This window comes from Orbicella faveolata, unplaced genomic scaffold, assembly GCF_042242905.1.
Source record: "Orbicella faveolata isolate gen_17 unplaced genomic scaffold, um_ofav_v1 contig_48, whole genome shotgun sequence".
Classification (NCBI taxonomy): domain Eukaryota; kingdom Metazoa; phylum Cnidaria; class Anthozoa; order Scleractinia; family Merulinidae; genus Orbicella; species Orbicella faveolata.
In genome coordinates, this window is record NW_028301578.1 from 13,414,716 (window position 1) to 13,440,626 (window position 25,911).

General features: G+C 39.3%; 3 protein-coding genes across 8 annotated transcripts in view; all 3 read left to right on the forward strand.

Moving 5' to 3' along the window:
- The first annotated feature begins 230 nt into the window (after nt 1-230).
- LOC110039755 (proton myo-inositol cotransporter-like) lies at nt 231-7,513 on the forward strand. The gene is made up of 5 exons (XM_020744906.2): nt 231-1,458; nt 2,749-2,908; nt 3,762-3,970; nt 5,175-5,298; nt 5,890-7,513. Exons 1-5 carry the CDS (start codon nt 879-881, stop codon nt 6,674-6,676), a joined length of 1,860 nt encoding a protein of 619 aa, XP_020600565.1. The 5' UTR covers nt 231-878; the 3' UTR covers nt 6,677-7,513.
- Nucleotides 7,514-8,837: 1,324 nt separating this feature from the next.
- LOC110039671 (DNA replication licensing factor mcm2-like) lies at nt 8,838-20,626 on the forward strand. Its single transcript, XM_020744808.2, has 20 exons — nt 8,838-8,898; nt 9,506-9,678; nt 10,215-10,384; nt 10,622-10,713; nt 10,988-11,162; nt 11,601-11,710; nt 11,995-12,104; nt 12,467-12,674; nt 13,014-13,148; nt 13,614-13,805; nt 14,153-14,246; nt 15,335-15,585; nt 15,687-15,776; nt 16,188-16,262; nt 16,425-16,499; nt 16,782-16,880; nt 17,589-17,738; nt 18,378-18,560; nt 19,328-19,483; nt 20,123-20,626. Exons 1-20 carry the CDS (start codon nt 8,893-8,895, stop codon nt 20,231-20,233), a joined length of 2,655 nt encoding a protein of 884 aa, XP_020600467.1. The 5' UTR covers nt 8,838-8,892; the 3' UTR covers nt 20,234-20,626.
- Nucleotides 20,627-21,822: 1,196 nt separating this feature from the next.
- LOC110039614 (E3 ubiquitin-protein ligase HUWE1-like) overlaps nt 21,823-25,911 on the forward strand; it is a 46,996-nt gene continuing 42,907 nt past the window's right edge. For all 6 annotated transcript variants that reach the window (XM_089281601.1, XM_089281604.1, XM_089281602.1 and 3 more), the window contains exons 1-5: nt 21,823-22,201; nt 22,384-22,482; nt 24,523-24,657; nt 25,102-25,194; nt 25,675-25,748. In XM_089281601.1, the coding sequence (XP_089137727.1) occupies nt 22,157-22,201; nt 22,384-22,482; nt 24,523-24,657; nt 25,102-25,194; nt 25,675-25,748 (446 nt within the window). In that variant the 5' untranslated portion in view covers nt 21,823-22,156. The remainder of the gene's footprint in view (nt 22,202-22,383; nt 22,483-24,522; nt 24,658-25,101; nt 25,195-25,674; nt 25,749-25,911) is intronic.

A 25,911-nucleotide genomic window follows, 5' to 3' on the forward strand; every position in this document is an offset into this window, starting at 1 on the left:
AAAAAAGCAAATTGGAATGTAGTTTAGTGTGATCTGTACTCTTGTCGACAACGATACACGTCATAAACAGTGGTCGAAGAGAGTACAGACCACGCTAAACCACATTCGATTTGTTACGTCTTACATAATAAGGAAACAAACTCTTCACTTTTGGAAAAAAAAAAAAAAAAAAAAAAAAAAAAAAAACCGAAAAGAGTGATTGGTTCAGGGAAATCACGCCACTGTCACACTTGACTCGAGCGTCGCTTGTCTGGAAAAGAAAACTTATAGCGAAAGCAGAATTGAACGGCGAAATCAACCAGTCTCATACAAAATGCTTGAGATGTGAAGTCAGTTTTTGTCATCAGAGCACCCTTGTGGGCCGAAAAAACCTTCAGGAACGTTACTTTGAATAATGCAAGAGTTGAAAAAGCCACTCGGAAAACTTGCGGTTGGGGTCAACATCGACACAGGCGTTGGAAGTCATAAGTTCGATTCGAGCGTTCAATGAAAGGAGCGTTAGTGACGGTGGAAATTTGTGTCCTCTGAGGTCCGTGATTATCAAGTGTATTTGACATAGTGTCGGAGACAATTTCTAGCTGTGATACAGACGGCCGCGAGCTGTAGTGAGCTCGCTGCTGTGCCCTGGAACGGACCGGAACATTCGCGCTGGAAAGCAAGGTTATGTGTTTATTGTAATGTTTCTTTCAAATCCAAATGTTTGTGGATCGGCCAACGTCACATGCACAACGCGTGACTGTGAACATTTGGCAAAATTCGGAATATTATTTTGATGTCATTTTTAGGAGAATGCAGACGGACGTAATTCAAATTTTAATTATTCACAAGCTTTAATTCTGTTGACAATATTGGAAGGGAAATAGAGCAGACAAATTTGGATGGGTGAAACGAAAACGATGAAGTCCGTCTTTCCAAAAGGTCGAAGTTCGGTCCGGTTGGATATATTTCCTGTTTCCAGTCTCACTCGGTCCAAAGGAATGAAGGAAGACATGGCAGATCGTTCTCTAGTTCTTCACGTTGATCAAACAGGAGACGTAATGGATGTAAACATTGATCAAGCCCCATCCGATGACAAGGAAAGCGAGCAACAAGCCTTGATACAAACCTCGCATCTTGAATCGAAACAAACAACTCCATTATATGTTTATTTCTTAACTGTTTTTGCCGCCATCGGTGGATTTCTGTTTGGGTACGACACTGGAGTGATTTCCGGCGCCATGATTCTGATAAAACAGGAGTTTGATTTGTCTTCTTTCTGGCAAGAACTAATTGTTAGCGTAACCATCGGTGCAGCCATACTTGGTGCTTTATTAGGAGGGTTTCTGAATCAACAGCTTGGCAGAAAGCCTCTCCTTGTCGTTTCAGCCATGGTTTTCACAGTTGGAGCTGTGGTGATGGGGGTTGCTCCTTCGAGAGAGATTCTTCTCGTTGGAAGGCTCACTGTGGGCTTTGGAATAGGTAAATTTAATCAAGTATTGAAGTTCTATGAGTTTATTGGTAATTATAATAGAAAGATGAGTTAGTATTTCCATCAGTGATCGCGATTTGTGGCTTTAATTTTAGTCGTGGTTGCGCTCCCCAAAATTAAGGGCTAGCTCAGAATATGCAAATATTCACTCAGATGTAAATATATCAATAAAATCGTAAATAATGTGTTTGCACACAGTTACTTTTACTTTTTTTTGCGACCTTGTTAATAAAAGTCTTTAAAACCCGCAGATGATCGAAGAAGATCTCTCCAATTTGTAAGCAATGCATCCACGACTCTCCTTTAATTTTACTATCACGCGATGTATCGCAGGGGTTCGGCCGCATTCAGAGCTCTGAAAATATTGAAATTCACTTCATACAGCTTTTTGCTGGAACAATAAGTGTAACTTTTACAAGGATTGTTTCTGGTCACTTCAAATGCTGTAAGGTTAGTTTTCCCTAGCATACAAGCACAAGCATAAAACAACATTCATTTGAGGTTAGTAGTGAAAAAATATGGAGTGATTTACACAATGCGTTTAGGTGACATTAGATCCTTTTTTGATTTAAATTAAACTCGGCTAAGTTTACAGAGAAAATAAAGAATATGACAGACTTTCAAAATTTTGAATTAAAATGATTACATTTTTGCCAAATTAGTTTTTTTATGATAATTTGTAACAGCTGACTTTTAAAGGACCATTTACTGAAAGCTTATAGAAACCATGGCAACACATATGACATCATGCAAATATGTAAAATACAGCTCAATATAGCCTCATAAGGAGATCCACAATGTTTACATCCTTGGTTAGAACCAAAATTTGTGTAATATCTTTTGTCATATTTCTATACATTTGCTTCCAGAAAGTTTCCAAACCCACCTCAAGAGGGTTATTGGAAATTCCCAGGGGGGAGGTGGTCCAAAAGCCAAAATTCTCAAAGGAAAGTATGAACCAAAACTGAAAGTTTTAGAGGGGAGATCAAACCAAACAACCCTCCCCCCCTTCAATGGGAGGGGTATGGATGTTTTCTGGAACAACACATCAACCAAATGTATGAATATGAAATCGCACAAAATGAATTATGCCATGAATTTTTCTCATCCAAGATAGAGTTAGTTAGCATGTCAGAGTTTGACTTTTCTATCACTGATTCAAAATATGTCATACTACTGCCATCATGGCTGTTTAAGGTTGGATAACACCACATGTATTGAGTGGATAGCATAATCCGCAGGTGACAGTGCGCCTTAAATTATCATTTGATTATATGCAGGTGGGGCTTCTGTTACTGTCCCAGTTTATATTGCGGAAACAGCACCCTCAACCATCAGAGGGCGCCTGGTCACTACAAACAATCTTTTTATTACTGGTGGGCAGTTTGTTGCTGCAGTTGTTGATGGCCTCTTCAGCTCATACAAAAAGAATGGATGGAGGTAGTATTATCATTGACTTGCAGTTCTTTAGTTATGTTTTACTTTGTTTTAGTGACAACCTGCCATGGTGTAGGGTATATTGACCAAGTTTACTGGCTCTCCTATTGTTGATTATTGAGGACCTGGTTTCATTGACCAGATCTTACAATCAACTTGGAAACTTGCATAAAAGATGATTGTTGTGTGATAGAAAAGGCAGAGTTTCTTCTAAAGCAATACTTTGACTGTTATTGAAGATTCTGGTGCCTTAAGTTTGTTTTGGTACATGTACAAGTGAAAGCAGCCATCAAAACACTAAAGGTAGATGTTTTGTCATGAATAATATCTGTGGAGAAATAAGTACAGTTATGCATATCACTTCCACTTGTGACCCAATAGGCCATTTCCCAGTTGCCTTTTGCCTTTTGCCTCTATGTCAAAATTAGTCTGCAAATCAAACTCATTTTCATATGAAAGATTTTGCATGAGGACTCAAATTATTTGAAGCAAAGGCTCAAGGTAACTCGGAAATGGCCTATTACACAAAAAATAAGTCTGTCTAAAATTTGATGTTGACTAGCTAAATAGCAAAATTTTTGAAAATTTAGTATTAGGCCATAATCTTGCTGGGTTTAACCTTGTTTGGAGGAAAACAATGTCCAGAGAACCTGAAATATGCTTTCAGGGCTACCAGCAGAGACCAAACAGGGTGTGTTTTCTATGGGCACCTAACCTCCACATGTGACAAATGTTCTTAATTTGATCCATGTCACTACAAAAGTGGAGGGCTTGATCAAGTTACAGGCTTAAAACCTCACTCAAAGCCTTCTCCATCCTCTAGGAGATGTTGTAATCATTGTTTTCTTTTTGCTAGATACATGCTTGGCTTAGCTGCTGTTCCATCCATTGTGATGGTCTTTGGTTGTCTGGTCCTACCAGAAAGTCCTCGCTGGCTTGTTAGTAGAGGCTACTCTGAACAAGCTAAGAAAGTGCTTGTGAAACTACGAGGCACTGTGAATGTGGGTTCAGAACTTGATGCCATGAAAAATGTTTGTGATGAGGAAGAATCGTTGCATAAGAGCAGTAAGTGTGTTGGATCAGCAATGTTCTGTTTATTATGCTGTTTGAGTCTGTGGATGAAACCCTAGTGTGTGACCATTCAAATGAAAGCTATTGAGCATTGTTTTCATGTGGTACTGTTTATTATGCTGTACAAGGTGGTTCTAACTTTTAAGTCTGTAGATGGAACCCTAGTGTGTGACCATTCAAATGAAAGCTATTGAGCAGTACTTTCATGTGGTACTGTTTATTATGCTGTACAAGGTGGTTCTAACTGTTAAGTCTTTAGATGAAACCCTAGTGTGTGACGATTCAAATGAAAGCTATTGAGCAGTACTTTCATGTGGTACTGTTTATTATGCTGTACAAGGTGGTTCTAACTGTTAAGTCTTTAGATGAAACCCTAGTGTGTGACGATTCAAATGAAAGCTATTTAGCAGTACTTTCATGTGGTACTGTTTATTATGCTGTACAAGGTGGTTCTAACTGTTAAGTCTTTAGATGAAACCCTAGTGTGTGACGATTCAAATGAAAGCTATTTAGCAGTACTTTCATGTGGTACTGTTTATTATGCTGTGCAAGGTGGTTCTAACTGTTAAGTCTTTAGATGAAACCCTAGTGTGTGATGATTCAAATGAAAGCTATTTAGCAGTACTTTCATGTGGTACTGTTTATTATGCTGTACAAGGTGGTTCTAACTGTTAAGTCTTTAGATGAAACCCTAGTGTGTGACGATTCAAATGAAAGCTATTGAGCAGTACTTTCATGTGGTACTGTTTATTATGCTGTGCAAGGTGGTTCTAACTGTTAAGTCTTTAGATGAAACCCTAGTGTGTGATGATTCAAATGAAAGCTATTGAGCAGTACTTTCATGTGGTACTGTTTATTATGCTGTACAAGGTGGTTCTAACTTTAAGTATATGGATGAAACCCTAGGGTGTGACGATTCAAATGAAAGCTATTTAGCAGTACTTTCATGTGGTGCTGTTTATTATGCTGTACAAGGTGGTTCTAACTTTTAAGTCTGTGGATGAAACCCTAGTGTGTGACCATTCAAATGAAAGCTATCAAGCAGTACTTTCATGTGGTACTGTTTATTATGCTGAACAAGGTGGCTCTAGCTTCTGATATGTGACTATTAAAATGAAAGAAAAATGAAATGCTGAATTTGGAATATCTTCGGATTGAATGCATTGACAAAGTTATCCAACCGTATCCTTTTTTCCAGAATCTTGTTCATTTACTCAAAGCGTAGTGTATCAAGTGTTGACAACTTCAGCGACAAGGAAAGCTTTGTTGGTTGGCTGCATGCTGCAGGCGATACAACAGCTGTCTGGGATTAATACTGTTATGTAAGTAAATTTATGGGCACGACTTACGGGTTCTTTTGCCTTTGTGACAAACCATCATGACAGTTTAAATATAGCCTTACACACACATCCACTCGATGAAAAATTCTGGGTTTAATTTCTGAAAATTTCCAAGAATGAATGGTACAGCACTTCCCAGAATTTCTGGAAAAGCGGACAACCTCTTGAGGTATACCCAAATTTGTGAAAATTTCTTTCCGAGAATTTCCATTCCATTTGATTTTCCTCTCGGAATTTCCCGAATTTGCGATTGAATGGTTCACTTTTCGGAAAGTCAACAATTTTCGGATTTCCTGGAAAATTTCCGTGGAAATTTTCGTACCATTTGTCCTTTTTCAAAATTTTTGGAATTTTTAGTCGAATGGAAAGCAACCCTGGATAAACTAATTGTAGGGAAAAAAAGTGGACAGACGGAGTTTTCCAGGTTGAATTTCTCAGCAGAAAAAGACATGAACTTAGGCTAATTAAATCTTAAGCTATTGTCTTGATGTACCTTGAAATTCTCGTAACTAACAGGAAGAGAAATGCGGAGCTAGGTAAGGAGAATTAATCTTTGGAGCTTTCTGTCACTAGGTACTACAGTGCCACCATCATACAGATGTCCGGAATCCAGGGTGATCAGCTCGCTATCTGGTTAGCGGCCCTGGTTGCATTTGGAAACTTTGCTTTTACCATCGTAGGAGTGTGTCTGGTGGAGAGAATGGGACGGCGTAAACTGTTGCTCGGTAGCCTGGCAGGAGTCACATTCAGCCTGTTTCTTCTTGGAGGTGCCTTTTACATGGCGAAGCGCAACGACGCCTCCATATCCGTACACGAGACGGCGCCTTTCTACATCAAAAACAGTTGTCCCAGCTCTGGTTTCTGTTTAGACTGCTTGGAAGATAAATGCGGATTTTGCTTCGTGAAAGATGCCACGAACAACCCTGTCAAAGGCTCTTGTATTCCTTTCAATTCTTCAAGTGATAACAGTGCGGCATACGGCAGATGCAGCAAAAAAGATCACTCTACGACTTGGTCATATGCGGCGTGTCCTTACAAGTACGCCTGGTTAGCTATAGTCGCTTTAGTACTTTATATAGCAGCGTTTGCCCCAGGGATGGGACCAATGCCGTGGACGATAAACTCGGAGATTTACCCCCTGTGGGCCCGTAGTACAGGGAATGCTCTCGCTACTGCTACAAACTGGACTTGTAATCTCGTGATTTCTATGACATTTCTCACGCTGACCGAGTGGATCACTCGCTTTGGAGCGTTTTGGCTTTACGGGGGAATTTCGTTTTGTGGCTGGCTGTTTTTCTTCATATATCTTCCGGAGACGAAAGGGAAATCCCTGGAGGAACTCGAGCATTTATATTTGTAGGGAGGTGATTGTCTAACAACCATGGTCTTTTTTGTCAAACTTTATTTTTGTATTTGAACAACAATGAGGTGACTTTTAAGAGACAAACAAGCGAACGAATGAAATTTTATTCAGTCATTATGGCTCCTGGTCTAGTGCAACCGGCAGATCTAGAGGACCGAGAAGTGGTCTCGCCTCTCCAGTTACAAGGCCCGCTGCTGTAACAAAGCGCTCGAAGTCACACTCGCGCGCGAAATCTCGCCCTACGTAGGCTAGAGTAAAACTAAAACTTAGCAATCAAATTGGCAAGAGTCTATTTAAACAAAAACCTCGACTCGTTCATTCGTACAATGCTTCATACCATCAATTATCATAGAGTTTGTTTCAACGCTGATTTAGCCAGCGGCATCAGACTCATAATAATAAAATATTATTGCTCGCAGCACGCTCTCAGCACAAAAATATTCCTCCCCATTTTCTGCGGAGCTGGTTGCGACTCGCGAACGCTAAGAATATTGCAAGAAGATCCCTTAATTATAGGACATATTCGCACGGGTAATCGATCTGGTGACGAGATAAATTAGGAGATAATTTACGCGCCTTTTGGGAAAATTTTAATAATTTTCTTCGCCTTTAGGCGAGGGAAATTATTGGAATTTTGACAAAGCGTAAGTGATTTTTTTCCCCTTAATTTTGCGAGTATAGGCTTTTGACTTCTTAGTCAAGAAACCTCTCGCCAAACGTTACCATGGCAATTTTATAATTTCACATGTGAAATTATAAACTAAAGTTACCCATGATATTAATTAAGTATTCAACTCAATTGGGGCAAATTAAAGTTATAAATCATAATGTCAATCTTGCTTTTGATCTCTGTTTGTTTGTCTCGTGTCCGCGACAATAACGACTCTACGCCAGTGTCCTTTTCTATCAGAGGGCTGTTTAGTACCCGTACACCACTTGTTTTTTCAGAAGGTGTAAACCTTTATTTAGTCACTGAAAAAAGTAACATACAATACAATTACAACAATTAAAATTTAACAACTAACAAAAAGAACTATTACGCATAATCTACGAATTAGAGCAATCTATAAACACTCACGAGAATCAAGCAAAAATTGTGCCACATATATATAAAGAGGCAGACATTGAAACCAAAACTCGCTGGAATCGCTGTGAAACGGCCTTAAAACGCTACGGAAAGGAAATGTCGAAGGAAGTCATTTGTAATGAATTTCGATTCTTTTAAATATTTCGAATTGTTATGAACGATCATTAGACTTTCTTACAAAGTGTTAACTGTTACGCTGTGTTGCGCAACTGAATATTCACGGCTCCCAAGGAGCTTGCGAGACCTGTGGTTAAATTGTTTAAACAACTGGGGCCCGTTTCTCGAAAGACCCGGTACATTATCTAGCCCGGTATTTACGGGAGCTTTCGAGAAACAGCCTCCGGCTGGGCACAAGATTATTAAGGCAGCAGTACATATACTGTGCCGGATAAATTTGAAAACGCAGCTTTGTTTCTCTTGTTAGGCCTACCGCCCAAACTAAAACGCTCTTAAAACCAGAGGAATTTGAAAACGCCGGCTTTGATGGATCCGTGACCAGAGTGGACTCATCGGTTCCTTTGACGCACGATGATCCGGGTGATCTTGGTCACTGATCCTGATCCAGATCACCCCAAAGGAACGCACCGTTAGTATGGACGGAAACATTTTGAAAACGAGGCATGCAAACAATGGCGTCACGATAATATCTCGTGATTTCCCCGACCGAGTTTTCGTCAACCACAAATCCAAAATGCCCGATGACCGTTGCGTTTTTTAATTCCACCGGCGTAGTGTGGACGGAAAACATTTGATCCGCTTATAGAGTGAAACGTCCGTTTTCAAATGCCTCGACCTCCGCCGTGGTGTGGAGGGGGTCGAAGACCCCCAGAGACCCTAAACGGACAAAAATTTTGTGAAGGCAGAGGCGATCCAATATTTTTTATTTCAGTGATTTAGATCGAGGGCTTCCTGGGTAGGGCTTCCTGGCCTTTTGGAAAGAAGCGTTCTCAACAGACATGTCGTCGCCAATGTACAGCTAATGTGGTCAATTTTCCGCGTGCAAGTTGCGTGACAACCATAGAGTTTGTCACATATCTGTCAGCTGATCGCTTCGGCCTATTACGGTACCCGCTTGAAAAACGCGGGAAAATTGTGTCACGTGAACAGATCAGCCGACGAAGACAGCATGGCGGTAAGTTGTTCCATGAGTTGTGGAAGAAATCGCCGTTACTTTGATAATGTAAAACCTTTCTACTTAGTTAGGGAGTTATTCTTCATATCTTTCACAGTAATTATCTACTTCATTCCGGGTTTTAGCTCCTTGATCGTCGTTGTTGAAGCAAAATTACCTTCGGCTTCGCTTCGTCCGATGCATGCATTCGCCTTGCAGAAAATGTTATTCGATCGAATTTTAAACTGAAGGCCAACTTGATTTCTTGGGGATTTAAGTTTTAAGTTTAAATTTAAGTTTAGCTAAGAGATTCTATCCATGCTACCGAAGTTGTGTCGTTTTAAACACGACCTGCGTTTCGTGGTTATCAGGCTTTGTGTGAAATGTACAAATTTTTCGCGAGTCAGTTTGTTCGGAAAATTTGTATAGCTTTGAGAATTGGTTAAAATGTCTAACTCCACTTTTCTTTTTTCAAAACAAAACAAGGTTGCCAGGTCGTGATAAGAAGGAGCTCATCATCGTCTCGATTTTGATGAAACCAAATTCTTCCAAGGGAAACATATAGAAAATTTGCCAGAGCAGCGAGGAGAGTTTTGACATTGATCAGGATATTTCTCTTTCTGTGCAGGAATCCTCAAGTAGTCTAGGTGTACCCAGCAGCCCTCAGCGGACAGATGGCCTCACATCAAGTCCAGGAAGGGATCTGCCGCCGTTTGAAGATGAAACTGATGCAGTCCTTGGTAATGATGATGTGGCAGAGGAGGAAGAAGGCGAAGAGTTGTTTGGCGACAGGATGGAACAGTAAGTTGTGCAAAACTGTTTTGTTATTCTTGGCGAAATTTGCAGTAGTGGTATTGTTGGGTCTATTCAAGATGTGTTTTTAAGAAAATTAGATGTAGTTTTACAAAATAACCATACCTCCCCCATGGAAGGGATTTTTTTCTAAGACCCCCCACCCTTCTGGAAATTCCAATTAAGCTTCATACATTTCTGTCAATTTTTTGTTCTCACAGATACCCCCATCCTCAGGAAATTCCAATCCGTTCTGTGGGGGGGGGGGGTGGGGGGAGTGGGGGAAGTACACACAATATGTTGTAGTACTGCAGATGTTATGAATCAGATATATTTTTACTTTCCTGATTGACACAAGTTGATGAAGGAATTAAATCAAGCTGACAAATTGTGGCATAGAACCAGGTCTAAACAGATCAGCCAACTGATTAGGAACACAAACTGTAATATGCGTAATTCTGCCCTTAGTCAGCTATCCTTCAGATTCAACAAGATCGCAGCTATCAGACAACTGTTAAAAATTAAGTCACTGTTCTGATCTGCAGAGATTACCGTCCAATCCCAGCACTTGATGTGTATGATCCCGCTGCATTAGATGATGAAGACTTTGATGAAATGGCACCAGAGGCGCGGCAGGAAGCTGAGCGGCTCATGAGAAAGAGAGACAGAGAAGAGGCAGCTGCCAGAGGACGACTTCACCGGGGACTTCTTTATGGTAAAGACAAGATAATTTGTTTTGTTGTTTGTTTTTTTTTTTACAATGAGAGGGAAGTGTATTGTTCATTAAGTCATAAAGCAACTGAAGAAGTTAAAAAGCCAAGAATGTTATTTTAGATTTCAATGGATTCAAACTTTTAAACCTTGACCTCTTTTGTATAAATGCAAATGAGCCTGTATTGTGGTGGTCATGTGGTAACCTTTAATGTCAGGTTTCAATCTATTTTTTGTTAAGATGAAACTGATGAGGAAGACGAGGAGCAACCAAGACGTCGGCGTAGGCTTGCGGAAAGAGCAGCTGATGGAGATATGCAAGATGAGGATGAAGTATGATAGAGGGATTAAATTTAGAATATATCTTAGTCGGATAAGAAAGTAACTACAACTTGCAGTCTTGAAAAAAATTCCTGAATTTCAAATAAGAGCTGCCACTAAAGTGTGTTTAAGTTCGTGGTGTTTTCAAACATAGTCTTGAAAATTTGTTGGATAAATTTTCATGAAGGGAGAGAAGTAGTGGAATCTTAGATTGGCTCAAATTTGTTAAAAAAGAACCCAGAAATGTTGACTCTTTCCTTTAATAATATTAGTTATCTCTCTGTAGCTTATTGAAAGTATTGAAAACCTGGAGGACATGAAAGGACATTCTGTGAGGGAGTGGGTGTCTATGCAGGCACCTCGCCTGGAAATCAAGAACAGGTTTAAACAGTTCCTTCGTTCATTTGTTGATGATCAAGGAAAAAGCGTTTACAGGGAGAAAATTTCACAGATGTGTGAAGGTAAGCATTGAGATTCCACTAAAATCTATTGTATCCTTTTAAATAAATGCAGCATATACTATGAGCTCGAGAGAAGCCAGTAAATTACAATATTTAGAGGTGAAGCTACATCAGCCTTAGCTTGTTTTAATGGGGGTCTTCTATCCTGGTCGAATTGGAATTTGGAGATGCTGAGTTTTGTGCAGGGAGGAAAACTGGAGAACCCAGAGAAAAACCCTCAGAGCAAGGCAAGAACCAACAACAAATTAAACTCAACACACATATTGTACTGGGCTGGAATCAAATCCAGACCACATTGATGTGAGGCGGGTCCTAACAATGCACCATCCTTACTCCTACTTTGCTTAATTGTTAGTGCTCAGTACTTATACATGCTTGGTTTCTCTTACATTTGACATCAAAATATTATATTGTTGTTTATTTTTCTCTTTTACACAGCAAACAAACAAAGCCTTGTTGTTGATTACAACATACTGGCCAATGAGCAACAAGTTTTAGCTTATTTCCTCCCAGAAGCTCCATCAGAAGTCCTGCAGATCTTTGATGAGGTAACTGACATTTCCATCAAAGCACATAAATGTTTTTTTTTCTTGAGGTTGTTCAGAAGGAAGGATGGGAGCAGTAAATTTCAGTCATCGGAGATGTGACGGTTCTAAAATATTTACAACATGAAGTGATGTTTTGGTCAGAAACTTAACTCACATTTTTCATTTGGTTATTTGTCACTTTTCAATATTCAAGGGAACGAGAAAGTCAGTTCCAAACATGGCCAAGCATAGAAAAATGCACATCACGAAAATCTGGTCTTTGAACATACATTTTGAATTTTCAGGGTGCAAAAGAAGTGGTGCTGGCAATGTTTCCAAACTATGACCGAATCACCAGTGATATCCATGTGCGAATTGCTGACTTGCCCCTCATGGAGGAACTGAGATCTTTAAGGTAACCTTGTAAATCTTTGGTTATTATTTGCTTGAATTTGTTGGTGCTGTAGTGGTAAATGTTCTAATGGTTTGCATGCTTCACTCCCGGTTGGTAGGTCCAGTTTTAAACCCTGGTCATATTTTCCTTGTGGGGATGATTCTGTCACAATATATATGCTTTGTTTCCTCTCTCTATCCAAGTGTATAAATGGGAACTGGCTAATTTAATGCTGGGTTATCCCTGTGATGGACTAGCATCCCATCAATGGGAGATACTGGAAATAATAAGCAGTAGCTAGAACTCTATTAGGCTAAGAATGTACACTTTCCTTACCTTCTTTCACTCTTAAACAAACTTGAAATGTGTTTTCTTCTCTACAGGCAATTACATGTGAACCAACTCATAAGGACTTGTGGAGTTGTAACGAGTAGCACAGGCATTCTTCCCCAGCTCAGTATGGTGAAGTATGACTGTCAAAAATGCTCATTTATCCTGGGTCCATTCTTTCAGTCGCCCAATCAGGAAGTAAAGCCAGGGTCTTGTCCAGAGTGTCAGTCACGAGGACCTTTTGAAATAAACATGGACCAGGTATGATTCAGAGCCGCTAATTGTACTTAGTTGTTGACTAATATATATGCCGAATTTAGAGGCGTGTTGAGTTAATGGTTAGCATGTGCTGGTTCCAGAACAAGGTAGTAGTCTTGGTTCAAGCCCTAGCTAAGACATGTTGCTCTTACCGTGGCTCTCTTCACCCAGATGTATAAATGGGTACCGGCTTGGGTGTAACCCTGCGCTGGACTAGGATTCCATTCAGAGGGAGTTGAAACGCTGTCTTGTAGTTGCTACATGCTACTGCTTCATGAAACAGGGATAAACTCTGGCAGTGTGGTACACTTTAACCTAAACTTCCTCATTTCATCCCAACAGACCATATATCAGAACTTCCAAAAAATCAAGATTCAAGAAAGTCCTAGTAAAGTCGCTGCAGGCAGACTTCCACGATACAAAGATGTAATTCTTACTGGTGATCTTGTCGACAGCTGCAAACCAGGAGATGAAATTGTAAGTGGTGGCCCCAATGAACTTGTTAATAAAGTAATGTGACGGTGTTATTTTCGAGAAATTTGTAGATCATGTCAATATCAGTTATGATGATGATGATGTTGATGACAATAATGATGACGATGATCATGAAAATGGTGATGACGATGACAATGCTAATAACAGTGGCAGTGACTATGACTACTATGGCCTTTGCGGCAGTGACTATGACCAACATGGCCTTTGCCAAGCAATGATCATTATGATGGTAACAGAACAAGAGAGAGAACAGGAAGGCTACTGGACAGCGTTATTTGTTACCCAAATCAACTAATTTTTATAATAAGCTCTTGTACCACCATGATGTCTGGGACATGATCTTTGATTTAAAATATTCTTAAATATGGCATTAATTCATCAATGAATTAATAATATTGGTAAATCAATTATATTTTAAATTTATTGTTTATTTATTAATTTCCTCAGGAGTTGACAGGTATTTACAGAATCAATTATGACACAAGCCTGAACCGTTCTAATGGCTTTCCAGTATTCGCTACTGTGATTGAAGCCAATTTCATCACCAAACAGGATGACAAACTAGCTGTGACAAGTTTGACAGACGAGGATATCAAGGCAATTATTGATTTATCAAAAGATGAGAAAATTGGTGAAAAGGTAAATTAATGTTGATGTACTACACTAATGTGCCAGCACAGGACCATCTTTCTAGCAGATCTTACTGAGTTTTAGGCAGGAAGTTTATATTCACTGTTGATAATGTCTTGCTGTTCTTTGAGTAGTAATAAATTTAATTTCATGGGGACTAATCTCAAGTGAAGATACCAATGATGAAATTAAGTTAAAACTACCATGTGATACGTTTTCGTTGTTAGTAACTCCTCACCATTTCTTTAGTCAGACAAATACTGGTTTCTAGCATGTATATTGATTCCTTTTAGGTAATTTGATGTCAAGTTATGTTGCATGCTTCCATCTTATTTCTTTTTACTCGGATTTTGCAGATTATAAATAGTATTGCGCCATCCATATATGGTCATGAAGACATCAAGAGAGCAATAGCTCTGGCTATGTTTGGTGGTGTGGCCAAAGATCCAGGTGGGAATAATTTATGATATTTACTTAAAGGAGCTCAGTCACACTTTGCACATTTTGAAAAGTTTAGCCTAAATTTTTCAAATTTGTTGTTTGCAATCCGTGTCAATCTTTGCCATCCTTGACCATCCTTGTTCCTTTATGGTTTATTATTATCTCTTTGAAAGTGATGTTTTTCTATCTTAGTGAACTATTATTTTCAGGTTTTCTTCCATTTAAAGGAGATTTTGTACGTGGCCAAACAAAAAAAAAAAAAGAAAAAAAAGAAAAAAAAAAAACACTGTGACTGAGCTCCTTTACATTTAATTTATGTTTAAAGTGGGAACACACTTAGCGACAAGTTGCTGTGAAACGAAATGAGGACAAGTCGCAGCGACAACTTGGTTCATGATGTGAAGGATATATGAAATAATTCATATTTGCACTGCGGTTGTAGATGAAAGTGAAGAATGATCATCGCAGTAAATTTTCCAATTTAAGCAATTGGAAAGAAGAAGCCTGAAAAAATCAGGGCTTCAACGGGATTCGAACCCGTGACCACATCACGGGTTCGAATCCTGTTGAAGCCCTGATTTTTTCAGGCTTCTTCTTTCCAATTGCTTAAATTGGAAAATTTACTGCGATGATCATTCTTCACTTTCAACTTGGTTCATGTGACATAGAGCAAAAATCTCTGTCCCCTGTTACAATTTACTTCAAGTTTTATTTAATTTTCATTCTCTCGTTATACTGGCGTGTCCAGCAAGAGACAAAGAGAGTGGATCTAAATGTTGTGTGCTACAAAGAGTTTCTTTCATTAAATGGTATTGACATTGTGCTAGATCTGGATCTCCATGGTTTGTGATTGTGTAGTTCCAGAACATATCCATACCCACCCCAAGGAAGGTTGACAGAGATTCCAAGGGCCCGGGTGGGGTTGAAAGCAAAAATTTTTAAAGGGAAGTATGAAGCTAAACCAGAATTTCCAGGGGGATGCAGGAGGGGAGGGGGGGGGAGTTCAAACTAAGCAAAAGCCTCTGTGGGAGAGGTTTGGATATTTTCCTTAACAACACAATGCTTATTTCTGTATATTTTTGTCAAATATGTTGTAGGTGGAAAGCACAAACTTCGTGGCGACATCAACATCCTGTTGTGCGGTGACCCAGGAACAGCCAAGTCCCAGTTTCTAAAGTATGTCGAGAAGGCTGCTCAGAGAGCTGTGTTTACAACTGGCCAGGGTGCGTCAGCTGTTGGATTGACTGCATATGTTCAGAGACACCCAGTCACTAAAGAGTGGACACTTGAGGCTGGTGCACTGGTTCTGGCAGACAAAGGTGTCTGTTTGATTGACGAGTTTGACAAAGTGAGTTCTAATTTAATTTGTGTCTTAAGCTGAAATACTAAGTTCTCATCTATATAAAATTATGGACAATTTTTAAATTAAATTTATCTACCTTGATTTAGATGAATGATGCAGATCGCACAAGTATTCATGAAGCCATGGAACAACAAAGCATCTCAATTTCCAAAGCTGGGATTGTTACCTCATTACAGGTGAATATGTTATATCAAAGTTATCAATTGGAAACAATGACTCAGTCATTCAGATGAGCAGTGAGCACACACTTTCATTCATGACCAAGAGAATGCAAACAAATAAAAAATTACAATATTTAGAGATGACTCCACATCAGGCTTAGCTGGTTTTCATGCCGATCTTTTATTTTGGTCAAATTGGAATGTGGAGATGTTGGTTTTTGTGGAAGGAGCAAGGTGAGAACCAAAAATAAACTCAACCCACATATGGCACTGGGCTGGAATTGAACCCGGGCCACATTGGTGGGAGATGGATGCTCTCACCACTGCGCCATCCCTGCTCCAACAAAATGTTCTTTTGAAGATTCACGGTTCATCTTCTTATATGTGTATAACGTACTGAAAATGTTGTTCTCTAATATTTTGCAGGCACGATGTAGTATCTTAGCTGCAGCTAATCCAATTGGTGGGCGATATGACCCATCGTTGACTTTTGCCGAAAATGTAAGTGTCACACAAATGTCTGCCACACATTGTGCTGGTAATGTAATGAGGAAATAGGTGTTTATTAATGTTGGTTATTGAAGGGATGAATTAATGTGATACTAGCAAACTACTTTTTTTTTCACACAATGTTCTCAAAATCAATCTTTTGTTGACTTGCAGGTTGATCTCACTGAACCCATCTTATCACGGTTTGACATTCTCTGTGTGGTTAAAGACACAGTGGATCCAGTGCAGGTAAAGAACTTACTGTCACAAAATTTCACCAATAATTGGGTCACGAAAGTCAGGGCTTGAAAAAAGTGCTGTTTGGTCATTTGGTCATTTGGGACAAGCCCAATGGGCAAGGGCCCAAGCCCTGTTATTCAACACTGTTGTAAGAACTGGCCTATGTTGAATCCAGGAACACCTACACCTGCACCTAAACACTCTGGACTGGATAAGCATTATCTTTTCATTTCAGATTATTTTTTATTAGCCTTTAAACGAGCCAGAATTTTTATGCTGTGAAATTTGCAGGATGAAATGCTGGCCAGGTTTGTTGTCAACAGCCATGTTAAGCACCACCCTAATGCTGTGAACAACAAGGATGATGATGATGATGATGACTTTCAGCAGGTGGGAATGCACTAATAAATAGCTCAAATGCCGTACTTAAAGATTGCATGGTTTTTGTTAAGAATTCGCTTTGTAGAAAATTGTAATTAAACCAAGGAATATAGTTACTAGTAGCTGTTTACTAAGGTAGAAAAACACCAAAGAAGTAAACAAGAATGGCTAAAATTGGAGAAGATTAGGACAGATAATGTTATTCATGAATTGGGCAAATTTCAAAGTTTAGCAAAACTGCATCTGTGCCAATTGTCTTGATGATCAGAAAAACACCAAAGAAGAAGACACGGATGGCTAAAATTGGGGACGATTTGGACAGAAAATGTTGTTCTTGGAACACAAACTAATCCAAGTTTAGCAAAAGTGCATTTATGCCAATTGTCTTGATCAGCCAAAGTTGGGCAGCATTTTAACTCATCAGACCCATAGTGTGGAAAAAAAAAATCGCAAATTGTTGTGCTGTTAGGTATTACTCTTCACCCAAACAATTTCATCTGCTTTCCATGCTTTACACTGAAAGAAAAAGATCTCGCACGGTCTACTTCGAGAGAGAGACTAGTTCAACCCAAAGCTCTACAATAGACAGACTGCCGTACTGTAATGACTGACTTGGAAGACCTGATCAAATAGTCCAGTTTAAAAAGTACTGTGCACGCATTGCTTGCCTATGATTTAGGATCATTTTCAAGACGTTTCTTGTGACTCTTTCCATAGAATGCTTTGCAACCTGGTGTGGAAACCATTCCTCAAGAAATGCTGAAGAAGTACGTCATATATGCCCGTGAGAAAATCCACCCCAAACTGCACAATATGGACCAGGATAAGATAGCTAGAATGTTTGCCGAGCTCAGAAAAGAGTCAATGGTGAGAACATTATCTGGACTTTATTTTTTCGTGGAGTTGTATTTATTTATCAAGCGGGATTGTATTGAAATAAACAGGGGCTAAAGAAAACAAATTTTCCGACTTACACCTCGGGTAAGCGGGTACAAGTCCCACTGTGGGGCCCGTGTCTCGAAAGCCCCGGAAACTTTTCGGGCCCGGAAAGCCATAGCAAAATCTCGAACCTTACGATTACAGAGCTGTTTTATTCACGTATTCTTAATACGAACAGAGGCTCCCTTCATACAAGAAGTTTCAGGCGTATACACTACTCCGTTTGTAGATACAGATGAACTAAAAATGGCTTTACGGGCCCGAAGAGTTTCCGGGGCTTTCGAGAAACGGGCCCCTGGTCACTTAGCTGTAGTTGTGTCTCTAGACCCTAGCTCAGATCCTGAGTCATACTTGTAAATAGCCAACTGGTCTGCCTCCCGCTAGTTGGGATTTTTAAGCCTATTATGTTTAGTTGATATATTTATTTCTTTCTGTTTAAGTGGTATGCCTGCGAACTAAACTAGCTAGGTGCAGCTAAGCGCATTGACCACTGTAAACAACGACATTTGAACTTTTTCGTTAACATTGAGTACGTGCATCGTTATCTTATTTTTAAAATCTTTACAGGCCACTGGCTCCATTCCCATCACTGTTCGACATATCGAGTCCATGATCCGAATGGCCGAGGCCCACGCGAAGATGCATCTGCGGGAATACGTGACGGAGGATGATGTCAACATGGCGATTAGAGTTATGCTGGAGAGTTTCATTGATACTCAGAAGTTCTCTGTGATGAGAAATATGAGAAAGGTACGTACGCGAAAACTTTACAAGCAAGTCGAGTTGTTTGGTTTTTGAGAAACTGTTCAAATAGTTGTATTTACTGCCGCCCTGTAAGCACTACGTCGAAGGAATTTGAAAACAGAGTTTACGCTCTGTAAACGCCTCAAATGTTTTCCGTCCACACTACGCCGGAGAAATTTAAAACCGCAACAATCAAAGGTCATTTTGGATTTGTGATTTAGGAAAACTCGGGCAGGGAAATCACAAAATTATTGTGAACTCATCGTTTTCGAAAAACGCCATTTTCGAAATGTTTTTAATCCACTTTAAAACGCAAGGCCGTCGTTTTCAAATTCCTCCGGTGTAATTTGAAGAGCGTTTTCGTAAAGTGCCGTTTTCGGGACGGATTAGTGTGAACGGTAGGCCTAACTGTAGAAATAAAGCTGCGTTTTCAAATTCCTCCGGCGTGGTGCGGCTGAGGCCTGAGCTAACAACAGACCGAAAAGATTACACATCTTTTTGTTAGTTTTCTCGTCATTTCGGCCAGTCAAAGAACAATCTAAGGCAACGACAGTGGATTGACTTTAAGCTCTGCACCGCGCAAACTAACTTGTTTTCTGATTGGCCAGGAAGCAACAGGTAAGCCATAAAAAAGATGTTGAAAAAACTTTGACAGAATGCTTTTGCGAACACCTTGTGCGGTGACGGTTCGGGTGTTTGTTCTTTTTTTTGTTTTTTTGTTTTTGTTTTTAATAGAAGAGTTGTAACGACAGCACTGTTTATATTTTTAACAGGCATTTTCGCAGTACTTGGCGTACCGTCGTGACAACAACGAGTTGCTGTTGTTTGTGCTGAAGCAGCTGGCCAAGGAACAAGTGACATTCTCCCGCAGTCGGTACCGCAGTGAACCTGCTGTGATTGAAATTCAGGAGGATGAATTCACGGACAGGGTAAGCTTGTGTGCATGTTTTAAAACGTTTGAAGATTTAAACGGACTATATCAAGAGGGACATTTTTACAGAAATTTATCGCCAATCGAAAAACGCGGGATTTAAGCAAACAAACAAACAAACAAACGCAATGATTTGTTTCTCCTATGAGTCAATTTTGGCGAGAAACAAAATTGCTTTTCAATGGTAGGAAATCTCAAAATGGTAGTTTTCCGAGGTAGAAAGACGTAAAAAAAGTAACCCAGAAAGCCAAAAAGGGATATACACACGATGAAAGATGGACCCTGAAAAAATTTTGACGAGCACGCTACCTCGGTGTAGCCAGAAAGGGTTGTGAAGAACACATGGCAAATCCGAACATTTGGACCGTGATTTGGAGCGCTCTTCAGAACTTGTGCGCTTCCCTAAAACGGGACGATAGCAATCGAAAATTTTCTCGTAAATCTCCCTTAAAAGGCTCTTAGTCTTTCTACCGAATTGGAAATTATCTCCTATAGTTTGCTTTTCCTTGTGTTCTTTGTTTTCCTATTCTCCTCATGCTAGGTCATGAAAAAGCTTTGTCTATTCTAAATCCTTTCAAGTGAACTTTCTAGACATTAGTTTAAACTTCTTGTTTTTCTTTTTACTTTCTTTTTTCAGGCGCGGCAAATAAACATAACAAGTTTGGGATCGTTCTACGACAGCCCAATGTTCACGTCTAATCGATTTATCCACGACAAGAAACGAAAGCTCATCATTCAAACACTGTAGGCTAGGCTGCCTCTTGTTGAACGGTTCGAAACCTGTTTTAGACAATTTCAGCCATTGCGTTACTGGACAATATAATGATAAGAAAGGAGTCACACCCTTTTCACTGTATCAACTTGATGGCTCGTTGCGTGACTAGAAGCGAAATGTGTAACGATGGCTTGACACCCTTTTCGGTGAAGTATAGCACTCTTCGTGAGGAGGGAATGGTTATGAGAAGCTGAAAATGCTGCAGTTCAATTTTACGTACATTCCCGAACGGACGGTCCTGAAGCTTATGTTAACGTTTCTTTTTTTGCACGTGCTTAATGCATGATGTAAGTCTTGTAAATTAATAGCTTTGTTTTTGTACAGACGTGTGTATCCGTGGTATAAAATACATTTATCTTCTCAAAAGCTTGCGTATCATGATTTTGGTTATCCTCAGATGTAGTGCGTTTCTTGGGTTTGTGTTTCCTGTTCAGTACGCCGACATCCACCACGTTCTATTTTGCGCAAAGGTAATAGGACATCAGCGCGTGTTTCACTTTGGGGGAGGTGTGTGGCTGCGTGGCTTCTCTCTACATAAGTATACTATAAAAGAATCAAGTCGACAGACCCTTCCATCCTTTTTGCAAACATAGGCTGTCCCTGTGTCTTTTAAGTTCCTTGAAAAATGTGTCTAGTAGAAACTCTCCAGTTTGTTTCACCTTTTACTCTCTCCCTTATCCTATTCGTAATTTCTGTAGTTGCAATTGAAAGTTCTCGCTTCGAAGTTCGATAGCAGTGCGTGAGTGCTAACCCAATAGGTACCCTCCCCCTTGTTTTCTCGCGAACTTCTCCCAAACCAACCGATCCTCTTGGACCGGCTAAGTCCCGGGGAAATCCCGTAGGGATGTTCTTTGGAAATCATGAGATTAATCTGGGCTTAGCTCAAACTTTCTTTGACTTCTAAAAGAAACTATTGTAGAACAGATATAAACAAGTGAACACAAAATTTCTACAAGGGCCAAAGGACAATACAGAGTAACCGGATACCAGTGACTGACTGCAAAATGTGAAGAACAATAAAGTAAAGCTGACCGTACCGTACAGAAATTTGATATATATTTTCCAATATTTTGTCAAGCACGGTCTTAGTTTAGAGAATGGATTATTGAAAAAATTGCTGCGTCAGTGGTTCACTATCCTGACCATGCATCCAGGCCTTCCCATCCTCCAATAATTGCCCCGCCTCTAAAATAACAACCCACCCGTCAACACATAAGAAGCATGAGTCACGAGAAACGTATAAATAAGACCGAGGGGTTATTTTCAGCTTACATTATGTAAGAACAGATCGAAGTTAATGTTATCAACAGGAAATTATAGATGAGTTCAGGATCCCGAGACGGATTGTCCGATAAAGAGATTTTTCTACTTTCGTCTCTTTTGCAAGGTCACCACGTAGCAGGCGTGAGACGGAGCGGACCGGGAGAGAAACGGGGATGAAAGCAGGGGTATTGGCCGCCCCTACCCCTCCCTCCTGTTCCCCCGCCGGGATTACTGCGGAAATTGAAACGCGAGGGCTTATGGGAGATTTCAAGCAAAAAGGCGACGAAGCCTCGTTATGAAGCTCCGCGCACGCCATTATTGTCGGCCATGTTGAATGAATCACTTCATACGTACAAAGCCAAAACGGTCGAAATTATGTGATATTTATAGCGCCGTTTGGTCTCTTTTTTCAAGGCACGACAGAACATAAACTAGAAGAGCTAGTCACCGAACACAGAGATACTCGTGCTGTTTTGTGAAGTCATCGTGGGAGCGAAACCCTCGATTTCCAAGAATCGAGAGTTTCTTTGCTGGCTAGAGAACAGAAGTTACCCCCTTATATTTAGCTCTCTGTGAAGCATTATGGTAGATTGGAGAGAGAAATAGTTTATTGATAATATCTGTCCTTGGAAAATGAAGATTGACAGAAGTAAACTGCGAAAAACGCAGTCGGACGTGGTAAGTCTCGGAGAGTAGTACCATTTCCCCTAAGTTCAGTCGGGACCAAGAACTTACTTTCATCCGATGAGAGTAAAATAATACAAAGTACATGCTAGAAGCAAGAGAAGTCGTTGCATAGATACTAACTACACTGATGCTCCTTTTTTATAAGTGCAATATTGACAAAGTTTTTTTCACAGGCTCCTGAGTGTAGGCAACTTATTCAAAGACTCAAGGAGGCGAGTGACTGCGAACTGATCCGCATACTCAAGGACATCAATACGTGGTACTACGGAAAGGTGAAAAAACAGATATTAATCCCTTGTATTTTTATAACTTTGGTATGTGTTCATCAGAATTGAAGCTGTTTAACTGAGCATTCCAAGTTTTACCCAAGACGGGTTTTGCGACGTTAAATTATAGATTGTCGTTGGGGAAATTTATGTTTGTTCGCTTGAAATGATTACAGGAAGTGTGAAGTAATCATTTAATGACTTGCTTGTAAACAGTTCACCCTTGACTATTGCTTTTTAGAGTAAATAGCTTCACAGTAGTGGCAATAAGTTGTTTAATGACTTGAACGCAATGAAAATGTTTTGAAAATGCGTGTCCTTTTGGGGTAATTAATTGAAACATTAATAGTGATGCGGGACATTTTAAAAACAATGCATGAATAATTTGAGAACTTCTTTTTACATGAAGCTCAATAGTTATGTGATGTGTTACTGATTTAATCAAGCTCTCAGCCACATTGGATAATTGAGGCTTCTATTTGTGGTCAAAGGGGGGTATTTTTCTTGTATTTATTTGCACCCATAAACAGGTGCACTAAAACTCCTGGGACTGGTGTCATAAGCATAAATATTGTAATCTTGTTCAATTTGAATGAAAAATCAACACCACCCCTCTCCTGTTTAAATGATGAAAATAACGGCATGTAAAAGGTTTTGGTTGTAGCGCAAATTCACCATCGATCTGGTAGAGGGTTGGTTTTAATGTCTCCTGTAATTTCAACAAAAATTAACTGTGGTCAATTTAATCGAAAGATCTTAGCTGGATCTTTACAACTGCCACATCAGATATCAAGTATGACAAGAGTCAATGTCTGATGTTAGTACTGTATATATTTGGACCTAGCATTAATTTATACAACTGATCTATACCTGGTGCGGTTTGAGATGGTTTAGAAAAACTAGAGCGTATTAATGGGCTCTCAGTCCTTTTACTTACAAGTTACACTCTTAGAAGCAAATTTAGGTAAAACAAAGCTAAAACTCCAAATATTTACGAAATAGGAAAAATGTACCGTGTTCCTATCATGTTACAGAAACACGAGTGGAGGTTTGGGAGAATGAGAAATGCTGTGGGATCACTACCAATAGGCGAGTGTTTCCCCAGTTTTTTGAGTTCTTTCCAAACTTTAACGAGGGTTTCTATTAAACAATTAGATTATGAGCTTGAGGTTTCTATCACGCATAGAAATCAAGAGCGAATAATCTAATTATTTTAGTAGAAATGTACTAGCCATTCAAAACTTTATCTAAATCCACTTCGAAAACATCAAGAAACTGGAAATGTATGTGCACCTTTTAAGAACTATTTTACAAGGTTTAGTCATAGTGTCAACACAGTGAATAGATTTTCCTAAATCGATCTGCCGAAAATGAACCTAGAGTTTGGCTGTCAGAGTTTTTTGTTTTTAGAAGCCTCGGTTTTAAACAGTTTACCGTCGGACATGAGAAATCTGAACTCTAGGCTTTAGTTTAGGCAAAAGGCCAACAAAAATTTTTATTTGTAATTCTTATTCGTATGCTTTTATTTGTTTTTCCCTTGTACTTTTGCCTTTTTAAAATTTTCAAAATTTTTGTGTTACCTTTTTAATTTTTAAAATCTTACAGGACCCTTACGATAACAGTACTATCAAGTCCTGATGGGTTAATCCTGTTTAAAAATTCATTTATTATTATTATTATTATTATTATTATTATTATTATTATTATTATTATTATTACTATTATTATTATTATAGAGCGCTAGTAGATTTATACTAAAACTCATTAGAAACATGGAGAATATGTTTTCTGTTTCTTTTAGAGAATTTTGTGATAAAAAAGGAAAACAAATTGTTTACTTTGATCATCAAAATGTAAATTCTCTTTGCTCTCGTCATCATAACATCAACAGCTTGTGCTAATTTTGTGTTTCTATCAAGTTATAGAAACACGATTTTTAACCAATCAGTGCAGATATTTTCGTTGGGCTATTTACTAAACATGTGTACATTTTACATGTGCTGAAAATACAAATCTTAAATTTTGCTTCTAATGTTGTTTCTTTAGTGTGAGCTTCAACACTGGGTTGATGTCATGGACAAATTTGATGATATCTTGGCAAGTGTTGCTAAACCAGTGAACGGAAGTAGTTGGATTCTCACTTATGACAAGTTAGATCAGCTTGAAGGACCTGACATAGCGGTAAATACTGTAGACTAAAATATAGAGAGAATTTCTCTTCATTCACTCAGTTTTGCACAGACATGATTTATTTCAGGAATTCTTCCCTTAAAATTTGAATCACCAATGGCAGGGCTGTGCTCTAGAAGCACCTGGGTACCATAGGCTACTAGCTTTTACTTTTGGGCGACTGGTAAAACATACTCTATTCATATAATTAAGCTTGAGTGCTGGGCACCCAGGATTTTAGGGGCTCTTCTTAATTTTTTTAGACCGCAGCCTTGAATGACATACATATGTATATCTATGTGCAGTCTGGCAGTTGCTTGAGGGTATGACAGTGGGAAGATTCATGCTTTGATGGTACAGCAAAGTACATTATGAATTCATAATCTTGTAGCAATATTTTTTAGGAGTCTTCAAGGTGAGAGTACATTGTTATTCATTAATTTTTTTTGGACATAGACTGAGCAACGGTGTCTGGTTAATCATGTGCTGAGATTCACTGCTCTGGTGTTGGAGCACTCATATACAAGACATCTCTACAGCTCATCAGAGGTAGGTAAATTTTAAGTCAGTTTCCTCCACTAGGTCACCCCTATAAACCTACCCTCTCTCATCCTGTCCCTCCCCAATCTGAGCAAACAAAATGAATCTGGTGCCAGTAATCTGACTTGCAGTGTTGAAAAACTTCATTCTGATTACATGCTCTTTAGGATGACTAACAAGGTATAAAATATGACCCAAGTAATCGTGGAATGTAACTTTTTTATTCCCTTGTGCGAGTACTCACTCTGCCTGGCCTCATGGATTAAGCTGGACAGAGTTAAAAGAAGCACCCTAGCTGTTATATTTTACTTGCAGAAAGTTTTTTAAAAAGGTAATCAATTAAAATCTCAAACTTGACTTAATCCTCTTTTCCTCTTATGAGGCATAGGGCTTCCACCATAACTTTCCACCAGACTCTGTTCTTCGCAATCTTTTTGGCCTTATAAATCTCAGTGTTCACTTATGTTTGAATTTGTTGTTTGCTTGTAGCATCTGGTTTCTCTGTTAGTTGCAAGTGACATGGAAGTTGTGCTCTCTGTTCTTGGAGTGCTCTATGTATTTAGGTATGTTGCAAATGTTCATCAGACTTAAAGGTTGTTCACCTTGATTTAAAAGCCCAGTGAGAGTTACCTGGGTACATGTACCTTCAAGAAAATGGTAAAAGATTTATTTTGGAGTAGTGCTGTTACTTGTGACCAGTGTAATGCATGCTGTTTGCAAGCAAGG